At 41.6% G+C, this 11,399-nt stretch overlaps 1 protein-coding gene across 1 annotated transcript in view; it reads left to right on the forward strand.

The window, feature by feature from the left end:
• Positions 1-9,635, forward strand: part of VWA8 (von Willebrand factor A domain containing 8) — a 184,770-nt gene extending 175,135 nt beyond the window's left edge. The window contains exons 43-45 of the mRNA XM_051609029.1: positions 1,541-1,639; positions 3,285-3,523; positions 5,911-9,635. Coding sequence (XP_051464989.1) covers positions 1,541-1,639; positions 3,285-3,523; positions 5,911-6,019 — 447 coding nt within the window. The 3' untranslated portion in view covers positions 6,020-9,635. The remainder of the gene's footprint in view (positions 1-1,540; positions 1,640-3,284; positions 3,524-5,910) is intronic.
• The last annotated feature ends 1,764 nt before the right edge of the window (positions 9,636-11,399 follow it).

An 11,399-nucleotide genomic window follows, 5' to 3' on the forward strand; every position in this document is an offset into this window, starting at 1 on the left:
CACCAACTAAATATTCATCAGGAAAGAGAGTCTGAAGCATTATTGATGATAGGAAATACGTTTTGATGAGAAAGCAAGTGTCAAACTGGAAGCTTTATATGAGGCTGAGTAGCAAACACAAGAAATGGAAGAGCTGAGAACAGGAATGGGAAAAGCCAACAGAGCAGAGTTAAATGAGACTACATGGGGAATAGGTTATATAAAGATTTCCTAGGGGAAGGAAGTCTTGGCTGTGTGAGGTTGTCATTAAATTATTTGACTCTGGGTGAAATAATGTGGCACATTTGCTGTTTTGCAGAGGGAGGTGTCACCTTTAAAAATGTTGTTCCAGCTACTGTAGCTTTCTTTTACTCTTGATACATTTTTAAGCAAATTAGTGCTATGGAAACAATTAAGAGCTTTGTCTATAAAGAACACCATTTTCCCAGCCTCCAGAACCCAGCTTCTACTAAATAAAGTAGTCCTCAATATGAAAGAATATTCAGAAAACATTTGAGGATAAGACATGCCTCTTACCAGATGATTATGTGGGACTTCACAGATGGTGAACCCAGCAGGGACTTGAATAAAAGATGACAGAAAGGTGAAATATTACACAGGGGCTCCCTGTCAACTAAAGACAGGTCTGTGCCAGCTAGTCAGGGTTAAATACAGGCATGTTCATGTTGAGGAGTTGCCAGCTCAGGTCTCTCCAGGCTCAGGATCTGTGCACTGTGCTCTATTGCTTGATGTAGACAGCTCTTGAATCCACTTTTGTCCTGCTCATGAATTCCCCCTGGGGTGACTGCCACATCCACCACACAAAGGGCAGGTCAGGACCTTGCCATAACTCAGCTTGTCTTGGTTTTCATGTAATGACAATAAAACTCTCACATAAAACAAAGGCCTTCCCAGTATTACATCATTTGTTCAACAACATATTTGAACTATTACAGCTCTACATGCCATGTTTTTGCAGCATCATCCACAGGAGAATGATACCCACATCATCTCCTTTGAAAACATACAGAGACTCTTGGAATTCAACTTCTCAACATACCTTCAGCAATCACTTTGATCTGTTATGCACAAAAATAAGGAGTGCTGGTTTTCCAAAAGTGAAGTCTTGTAAAACTTTTTTCAAAGCAGAATGAGGTCACCAAAGCGATCCATCAAACATGGGACCTACTCTCAAACAATGCACTTCTTGTTTGTCAGACTCAAGAGGATGAAAACTGCTACTTAAAAAAAAATACACAGACAATGTGAGAGGGCGAGCTCTTGATCTTATGCATCACCGCTCTGCAGTTGGTGGGATGAGGTGGAAAACAGACCATGGAAATAAGTAACTATTCTTTAGTTTCATTTTTTAGCAGTTCTTTCCCGTGTTTTCATGTCAGTGAGAAATTGCAAGTAGTTCCCTTAAAGCTCATGAACAGAAGCAGGGAACAGTATTTGGGTTTTCTTGTTGTAGGCAAATTGCCTTTGGTCTGTCTCGTGTCATTGTGACCCAAGGGCCATTTGTGACTGACAGATGAGTGATGAGGTTTCTTTCTTGCAGTATGATATCGTTGGACATTCAGGAGATGGCTTCAACATCGCCTTGGTTGGGAGTGACAAAGTTCCCAAGAACAATAAGCAAAGATTAGAGATTCTTAAGGTAAGTCCTTCTGATAAGTGATGATATATAATTAAGGATATTATGACTGCAAAGAAAAAATTGTAGGTAGGTCACAGGATACAAAACATAAAGAGAGTGAAATAAATAATTAAAATAAAGACAAGAAAGCAAAGTCTGTGTATTTGCATAAAACAGAAACAAGACCTTTCAGAGACATGACAGAAAACAAATTGTGTCCAAATAGTAGAAGCTGAATGTGCCTTTTTCTGGACTGCTGTGTCATAAATGTGTCACTTTGCCTGTCAAAGGATACAGGAAGTTCCAGACATCGTACCAGTGATACAGATAGCTCTGCCTGAAAAGTGTAGTGATATTATTACTGCATAAGTGACTAATTTAAACCATAGAGGGATACCAGGCCATTGGTTTAGTCTGGTACCTTCAAGATGTGATGTGTCACAGTAGCAGTGGTAAACTGTGTCAATACTAGACTCAAAATGTGTTAAATCACAATTGCAAAGTGAGTGTATTCATTAATACTTTACTGCAGGAGGATGCAGAAAAACTGAGTGCATTGCAGGATTTACCTGCTTGGCAGATTGATAGGTTAGAACTGTGTGTTTGAGCTTCCTCCAGAAAGTATTTTTCAGCAGTTACTTGGGTTAGAAGGACTGGATTTTCCAATGTTTAGAATTCCTTGCCTTCTGCACAGGAAACAGCTTCATCAATGCAAACAGTGTATTTACTTCATAATAGCTCAAATAAACTGTTTCAGTATTCTTAAACCTTGCTGCCAATGCCATGAGTCAAATATTTGATAACAAATGTAGCACTCTTAGGGTTTGGAAGTCTACTGCAAATTATAAACAGGCAGGAGTCAGTCACAATATTAGGAAACTAAACCCCGGGTTGTTTTTTTTTTCCGTAAATAGGCAGGAATGTAGCTACTCAAACTGCAGCTGATCAAAGGCTGGTGGTTCTTGCCAAGCCATCCTCCTCAGGAAGAAGGATTCCTTACAGTCCTTCTCTGCTTCCCCACGGGGTCTCTCCCATGGGAGAGAGTCCTCCACGAACCTCTCCTTCATGAGTCCTTCCCACGAGGTCCAGAGCTGCTCCAGCCTGGGCTTCCCACAGAGTCACGGGCTGCTTCGGGAACAAACTCCCCTGGTGCCGGGGTCTTCCAAAGCTGCGTAATCAGAGTCCACAGGCAGCAAATCCTCTGGCCACAAAATCCATGTCCACTGGCCAAGTTCACCCCTCCTGGTGCCTTCAGGGAATGTTCCACCACGTTCCTCCAGGAGTGCAGGGGGACAGCTGTCGTCTCCCCATGGGCTGCAGGGAAACTCCTGCTAGGGCACCTTCTTCCCCTTCTTCCTCACCAACCACCAGCACAGCTCTCCTTCCCTAGCACAGCTCTTCTTCCCCATGTGCTTCTCTGCTCAGGTGTTATCTCAGTTCTTTTGTATGTTAATCACTGAGGTGCATCTATTGTCCCTCTAATGGCTCCTGGGCTGGGTTTGGAGCTGGTGGAGCTTCTCAGCTTCTTACCTGGGCCACCCTGGGCCCTTCACCCACTACCAAAAAACCCAACAAACCAAACCAGAACACCCCCGTGCCAGCTGAAATGGATGTTTATTCATAAAAGTGTATGACATGTTTCCCCTTGGTTTTGCTGTGCACACAGGTCATGCATGCCCATGCTCAGTTCTGCATGAGTGGAGACAACACCTTGGAAGGGACAGAGCACGCCATCCGTGAAATCGCCAAGGAAGAGGCCGACGAGTATTTCGTGATCGTCTTGAGCGACGCAAACCTCGAACGCTACGGTATTCCACCATCAAGGTTTGCCCAGGTCTTGAGCACCAATACTCAAGTCAATGCTTTTGCCATATTTATAGGATCCTTAGGAGACCAGGCAGATAGGTAAGTATATTTGTTTTATGCCTAATGTAACTTTCTCTGTTTCCATTCATCATAAATCTATGCTTTTGTTGCAGTAAAGGTAGCCACAGTTGCCCATGCTGATGTTCTGCAGTAAGGTTTTGATCATAGTATCATAAAATCATAGAATGATTTGGGTTGGAAGGAACTTTGAAAGATCATCTAGTCCAACCTGCCTGCCATGGGCAAGGACACCTCCCACTAGACCACTTTGCTCAGGACCCCATCCAACCTGGCCTTGAACACTTCCAGGGACAGGGCATCCACAACTTATATGGGCAACCTGTGCCAGCCTCATCATGAAAAATTTCTTTCTTATGTCCAATCTAATCTACTCTCTTTTAGTTTAAGACTGTTGCCCCTTGTCCTGTCACTAGAGGTGCTGGGAAAAAGTCTCTTTCTGTCCTTCTTATGAATCCCCTTTACATATATAAAAGATCTCCCTGGAGATCTTTTCCAAGATGAACAACCCCAACTCTCTCAGCCTGTCATTGTAGGAGAGGTGCTCCAGCCCTCTGACCATCCTTGTGGCCCTCCTCTGGACTTGCTCCAGCAGCTCCATGTCCTTCTTTTGCTGGGGGCTCCAAAGCTGAACACAGGACTTCAGGTGGGGTCTCATGAGAGCAGCATAGAGGGGGAGAATCACTATCAACCTGCTGGTCACACCTCTTGAAGCAGACCAGGATACAGTTGGCTTTCTGGGCTGCAAGTGCACATTATTGGCTCACATTGAGCTTCTCATCCCTATTTTCTGGAGGTTTATAAACCTGCTAGTGAGAAGCAGTAGCTACTGACTTGTATCAAGGAGGAGCCTGCTTTATGGGCCCTTGCAGACAGCCCTTATGGCCAGCTAGTTCAGAGCATTCTGTGCATCCAAAAGGAGCACCTGAAACCACCCTCCCACCAGTAATATCACTGCATAGTCATGACAGAGACGTGATGTCTTCCCTATTGCCCAGTATGCGGTTTGAATGTGTGTGGGCCTAGGACAAGCAATTAAAGCAAGAGAAGCTGGAGTTTAATGGTCTTCAAAACTGCCAAAAATTTGACTTACATACTCCCCTTATGTTTGAGGCATAAATTCTTTGTAGAGTCTGAGCCAATATGCCTATTTTTAGTGCTACTGCGTATTTCACTTCAAATTGTTTGGGTACAAGCAAAAGAAATAAATTCTGTCCTGGGTGTCCCTTGGTTTCACATCCACTGAGGAACACTACATGCAGCAAAAATCTGTTACAGCCACAAATATCAAGTGTCTTCTCTGCTTCTGTTCAAGTCCTCACCTGGAGCAGAGTGAGAGAAGGCCTGAAGGGAATTGGCCCTGAGTACAGAGCTTTAATCAGAAGAGGTTTGAAAGATACAGCTGCACGGCCAGCGTTAGTCTTGTCTGCAGGTCTGTACAACAGAGCTGCATTATGCATGAAAAGAGAACCCATTCTGAAAGATTATAATTACAGAAGGTCCTTTTACTTCTGCTAGGAATTAGTTTTTTTTTAAAAAAAAAAAAAGCTTTGACCATATCCTGCTGTATAAGAGGAGATCTTATAATTGCCTAGTTCACTGGGTATGGAAAATGCACACAGTGCTGCTGCTGAAATGCATCTCTGTGTACGTGGCAGTGCAGAATTAGACAAAGCCTTCCTGTAATTGCTGTGGGGGAAGGAGAAGGGAATTCTGTGCTGCAGCTTTTTTAAAGCTCACTTGAAAAGTGAGACTTAGCATTAAGGAAATGGTATAGAGCATAAACTCCTTTAAAAAGAATGAAAAAACAAATTCCAAGGCTGCTGACTGGACATGAGCGAGATGAGAGTTGTAATATGCATCTTGTTTAGCTTTTTTAAGGGAAGTTAAGCTGTGAATAAAAATGTGTCAGGCTAATATTGGCCTTAAATCTTTCCATCTAATCTGCTGTGATTTCGAAGAGCAGATTTAGAATCGCTGGAGGTGTTGAACTAGAGGAGCTGTGGGCTCACAGTGATCTATTTAGAGTAAGCAAATTTCTTCATTTCCAGAGTAATCTCTAGCTGCCTTCAGAAAGCCAGTTGTGGTAATATCTTGTGGGGCCACTGGTACTTTGATCAAAGCAGAGTTTTTGCATGTCAGAAAGTGAACATGCATAGAAATCTCTAGAAACACTCTTGATTGTCTTGCTGAAAGGACTTCAGTGGCTTAGCTGCTCCCAGTCTTTCCTCCCACTGCTGATTTCCCAAGTCTTTAATTGCATGGTAACAGCGATGTGAACAGCATGGATTGGGAAGGTATTCAAAAGGGAAAACATCAAAAACATTCATTCTTAAGGAACCCTGGGTAGTGGTGGGGAAGAAGATTTGAAATGGTAATTGTGTCTTGTCCCTCATTCTGCTCCTCAGGCTGCAGAGGACCCTACCAGCAGGTCGCTCTTTTATTGCCATGGATACCAAAGAGATCCCCCAGATCTTGCAGCAGATCTTCACGTCTACCATGTTGTCAAGTGCCTAAGCATGTCACGGTGTGTGAGTTCAAAGAAGAAACCCGCTCCTGCTGGAGAAATGAACTCTAAAGCTGAGGATAAACACAGTCATTAATAAAACACATACTGATCTCTAATCAGCAAAGCAATCGGAATCTCTACGACAGCCAGGCTGTAAAATTCACCCCAAATGTCTCAACTGACTTAGTGTGTTCAAAGAATTGCAGTGGGGCAGAGGTAAAGCACAGGATGGCAGCGGAGCCAGTGTTTTTCCAGAGGGACAAACAAATAAAGGACAGTTTGTGATGCTTCCCCTGCCGTGCTGTCAGCACTAGGATATCATCTCACCCTGTTTTATTAAACACGGTTCGCTGGGATTTGATAACATTATGCAAGGCAGAGCCAGGCAATCTGTTTCAGTGTTTTGTGTGCATATGTTTCAATGGGTAGTTAACTCCATCTCTGATTTAAACAGGACTGCTCTTGTCAGGCAGGAAACCCTTCCTTCCTCTGCTCTTGCTTTCTTGTCCTGACAGGCATCGGGGCTTCTCCGCTGGATGCTGAGAACAATGGAGCAGTTTGGAAACACTGACCATCTCGTGTAAACATCCATTATCTGATCAGGCACGGTGCTCAGAGTTGTCAGATCTAGAGAAAGTGGCTGTTTAGAAGGAAAACAAAACACAAATAGATTATTTCAGTTCTGCCTGTGAAAATTGAGGGGAAAGGGTAAAATGGTCTTAAGGACCCAACAGCCAGCGTTTCCAAGGAGGGGACTACTGCCATGTCACATTTGCATGACCAAAGATGCTGCCTCTCTGCTCTGCTGCCCAGAATCCCCAGGATGGCCTCAGTACCTGGAGGTGCCTTTTTGGCTGGGAGACAAAAAAGTTACTAACACTTCGCTAGAGCTCCTTCATGATCTGTTTTGCTTGCACCTTTTGAAGGTGAAACTGAAGGAGAGATCTAGGCATGAGAACATAAGTTTGTTTTTATAAAGGAAGAAGAAAAATACCTATTATATCTATTTTATTTTAGCAAGATATCTGTGTTGGAGTATATTGAATGTCCAGGATAGTTATAAACTTTCATAATTTAATCAGCTGATGTTTGGTTTGTCCCATGAGACAATTATCTGCCTTTATCTACTAGACATCTGGTTGTGCATCAGGAGCACAGGAATACTTGAAGAATTGAATGTATGATTTAACTAGCAGGAGGGTGTGCATCATGGCAGATACTCTGCTGCTATTAATTTGAGGGTAACTGAATAGAAGAAAAGGTCAAGGGAGAGTACTTACAGAAATCTGAAGGAGGAATTGCAGTGCTTATAATATTTCTTTTATTCCCTCAGATGCTCAAACCACACTGTGAACAGTATGTTTGGAAGGAAGAAGGCCAACTAGTTTGGTATTGTTAAATACTGCCATGGGTGTTTTAAAGAGTTCAGTTTCTAGTGGTCATTCTCTACTTCATCAGTCCTGCAGCAGAAATCTTCACCAGAGCATCAGAAATGTCCCCTGTCTTGGGTGTGTTTTGAAGCCTGGTCAGCTTTGAAACTCTGTGGCAAGACGGGATGGAAGAAGGTTTTCAAAGGCTTGTTAGCATTGTTATGATAACTATGTATGTGAAAACAAAGGCTGAAGATGCAATTCCTGTTTGGAGAGAAAGGAATTGGGAGGAGAAGGTCAAGAAGGTTATTATCCCTGCCGGGGACAACTGCATGTACGTGCACATACACAGATGTGAATTACAAATATCTTGGTTCTGTAAAAATGTGGTGAGATACTCAGTGCAATAAAGAATCAGCATATTAATAAGTCTGTTAGCAAATGTGTTTTTACATGGAAATTCCTTCAGCCATTCTGCTTTTATTGCCAGCAGTCCTTCAAAAAGAAGCTTTATATTACAATTATATTTATTAGCAAATGTACCATACACTTTCCAGATTAGTTGACTGGATAAACTTTCTCATTGATTTATAAGCAGTATAACACTGATATCTTTAACTTTATCATTAAAAAGAAAGTGTTGTTTAAGGAAAATTCTCTGCAGTAAATCAAATTTTAAACCTTTAATTTGATTATTTCTGTAAATTATATCTACTGTCATGCTATTTAAAGTCACCTTTCTGTAGTGTTTGGCTTTATTCTTTATCCCAGGAGGTGTCTGTTGTGTTTCAGTTCATATGTCATGTGTGGGCCCACAGGATACAGCCCTGTCTGAGGCCAGGCCAGCCCATGGGGCAGCTGGGAGAGGGTGGAGGCAGTTCCCAGTAGATTTTGAGAGAAAGGGAGAAGAAAGGAATAAAACTTTTTTCTTAGTTCTTTTTTTTTTTTTTTTTTGGCCCCCAGAAGGTGGGAATTTGGGTTTTTGCTTTTAACAATGCTTCATTGCAGAACATATTTGACCGGACAGCGTCTCTCTACATTGTAACAATTCAGGGTGAAATTTTCCCCAGGCCCTGCATCTCTCACCTGCTTTAATGCCCATCACTACCCCAGGGAAATCAAAGCAGCAGCTGTGCTTTTCCCCATCTCTCAAGGAGTGGCAGGGCTATTTCACTGCTCAGAAATTCAGCAAACACTCTTGTATCCCTGGGATTTGCAGAGCTTTTTAATATGCATTTATTTTTAATTAGTAAAATGCTTGAAAGTAATGTTTCTTTGTGTATGTAACCAGCAGCCCTCATGACTGCTCTCATTGCATTTAGACCAGTGTTATGTGTCACTCTCATTCCCTCCCAAACCATGTTACAGTATATTTTCACCTCTTCTCGCAGTTTATTAAGGCACTTTGACACTCATTGGTTTCAGGGAGTGAATAGAGCTGCTGGTTGGAGTGGGTCCTGACCTATTGATACTGCTTTAATAGCATCAGTCACAGCAGCAGTAGTGATTTTAACTGCCTCTTATAATGCAGATTTGGATCTAGTTCTGTTTATATATGCAGTCTGCTCATACTCACTAGCTGGATAGTAACAGTACCCAGTCATTTAGGATTATTATTTATTTGAAGTGAAAAACAAACAAACAAAACCACAGAATGCCCAGGCAGGTGTGATTGCAGTCGTAACAAGGCATATTCAACATTTTAAAACATAACCAGCCTCACCTAACTACATTTAAAATTGATGGATTAGAATGAAGTGCAAGAGTTGGGAGGGACTCATAGTCTTTGACTCCAGAAGTCTTTCTTTTCTTTTTTTCCCCACTTCTTTACTGATAGAAGGTGTTAAATGTGATTGCAAACGTCATGTTAGATCTTATCCATTAGGCTGATAAAATTAAGACTGAAGATCCCTAATCACTGATCAAATGTACTCACATAATATTTGAGCAGACAGACATGCAGCAGGAGGTTTTGGTAGTATATTCTATATGCAGAATCAAACAAAAAAAAGAACACTCATGCTCGGGAGTACTGACAAGAGATACAAGAATACCAGAAGTTTTCTCTGTTTATATAGGTGTTTTTTTTTATTATTACGAAACAACTAGTAGCATAATTTGGACAATTAAAAAACAGTCGATCAGTTGTGTTGGCTATTGCACGTGATTGTGTTTATTAATAAATTAATAAAAATGAGAATATACAAATATATTTACTGAGAAATAAAAATCAAATTCCCAATCATATATCAAATCTGGAAAGCTGATTTGAAAATACCATTGTTTTACAGAACCTCTAGATTAGAAGGGGTTTTGTTAGTGCTTTAAATGCTAAACCCTTTAAGCTTGTCTGCTGTGCATACAATGGAAGTCATTATTCAGCTCTTAGATGATTTTGCTTCTGGAGCAATCATCTATTTTGGCCTCATATTTAAAAAATATACTCGCATTTTGTCATTTGCTATTCTTTCTGCCAGCATCTGGGGAGAGCAAACACACTCCTGGCCTGACAATGACCCATCTAGAAAAGGAAGGTCAACATTTCTCCCTCTCAGCCCCGGGATGTGCTGTACAGTGACAGTGCTCAACACATGGAAACATCTCACATTGTCCCTTACGTGAAGACGACGTTTTTTGCCCAATGTAATGGGTGTCTGATGATCCTCAGACATCACCCAAGGTATATTATTATATTGAACACTCTATTGGTGTTCTGGGCATTATAGTTAGTAAATGACAGAAGTTGATGCCCAATCTGTCTGAGCATTTTGTAACAGCCTGGTGAAGTCAAGACCTCCCATAGTGGGTGAACTAAAATGACTCCCACACCATATGGGACTGTGCTATTATGGAAATCTTCCCCAAGGCAGCTCTCAGTGTAGCTGTTTGACATGACCATGCACTTCACTGGAAATGGTGGTGACCTCCCACCTCTAGCTCAACAATGTGGTGTTACTCATTTACAACAGGTTGTAATGAAAAAATTCCCCTAGAAAAAAGACACTTTCAGAGCAAACCACTCAACTGAAGGATTTCATCTTCTAGGAGAGGGGCCTTACACCGGAGATTTTAATACTAAAAACTAGAAAAGGTCTGTCTATATCACCAGTCATGCATTGATTTGTAAGCAGGCCATTTTAGAAAGTCTTTTTGCAAAGTTGTCACATATATATGACTATATAAGAGGCTTGTTTTTCAGTATGCACATTGCTGCAGTGTGGTGCACGGTACCTGTTCTGCACCAGCAGGCCTGAGGAAGAGGAAAACTAAGTTATTCCCTGATATTACAAGCATTAGAAGTTTATTTGTATTATTCTTTCTTCACACAGCTTAAAAAATACTAGAGTTCATGGTATCATCAATGTAAACGTGTAACAAATTGCTTAACTGGGAAGTGCTTTTGCTTTTGAGATGGTTGTGACATTGTGAACAGCATCATCACTGTATAAAATGTTTCACACTCTACATTTTCTGAGAAATAAAGAGTATGTAGGAAGAGCTGTAAAAGAGATTCATCATTCTTCAGGATGAGGCTGATAATGGGGGTTTTCAAAGATGAAGACAGCATTATTAAATTGGAATAACTTCTTCAGGACTATCTATTCTCCAGGCAGATGTGTATGAAAAGCTGCTTTAAAAAGCCAAACATACACCCCTACCATCACTCACAGCATCGTTAGTCTGAACATCCAGTGTTGTTTGCACATAGAAAAATTATGTCTCCTCCACGCTACACTTGTGGACGATCCTATTCAAGAAAAAAACTGATCACAGTAGGTATTCTGATGGTTGGAAATGTGTAAGACATCTCTAGATTTGGCCCTGTGTTCCCCAGCCACCACATAAAGTTTTGCTTTGGACAGACTGAGCTGTGCAAAGCCAGGTAGGGCTGGAAACTAGACCCTGACCCTGCAGATCCTACCAGCTGGGTATAATCTGGCACTAGAGCTCACCCAGTTCCAAAACAACTGTAAGGGAAGACACAAGGGAGTTGGGGAAAAGGACAAATTCCTCATTT

Source organism: Apus apus, chromosome 1, assembly GCF_020740795.1.
Source record: "Apus apus isolate bApuApu2 chromosome 1, bApuApu2.pri.cur, whole genome shotgun sequence".
Classification (NCBI taxonomy): Eukaryota; Metazoa; Chordata; class Aves; order Apodiformes; family Apodidae; genus Apus; species Apus apus.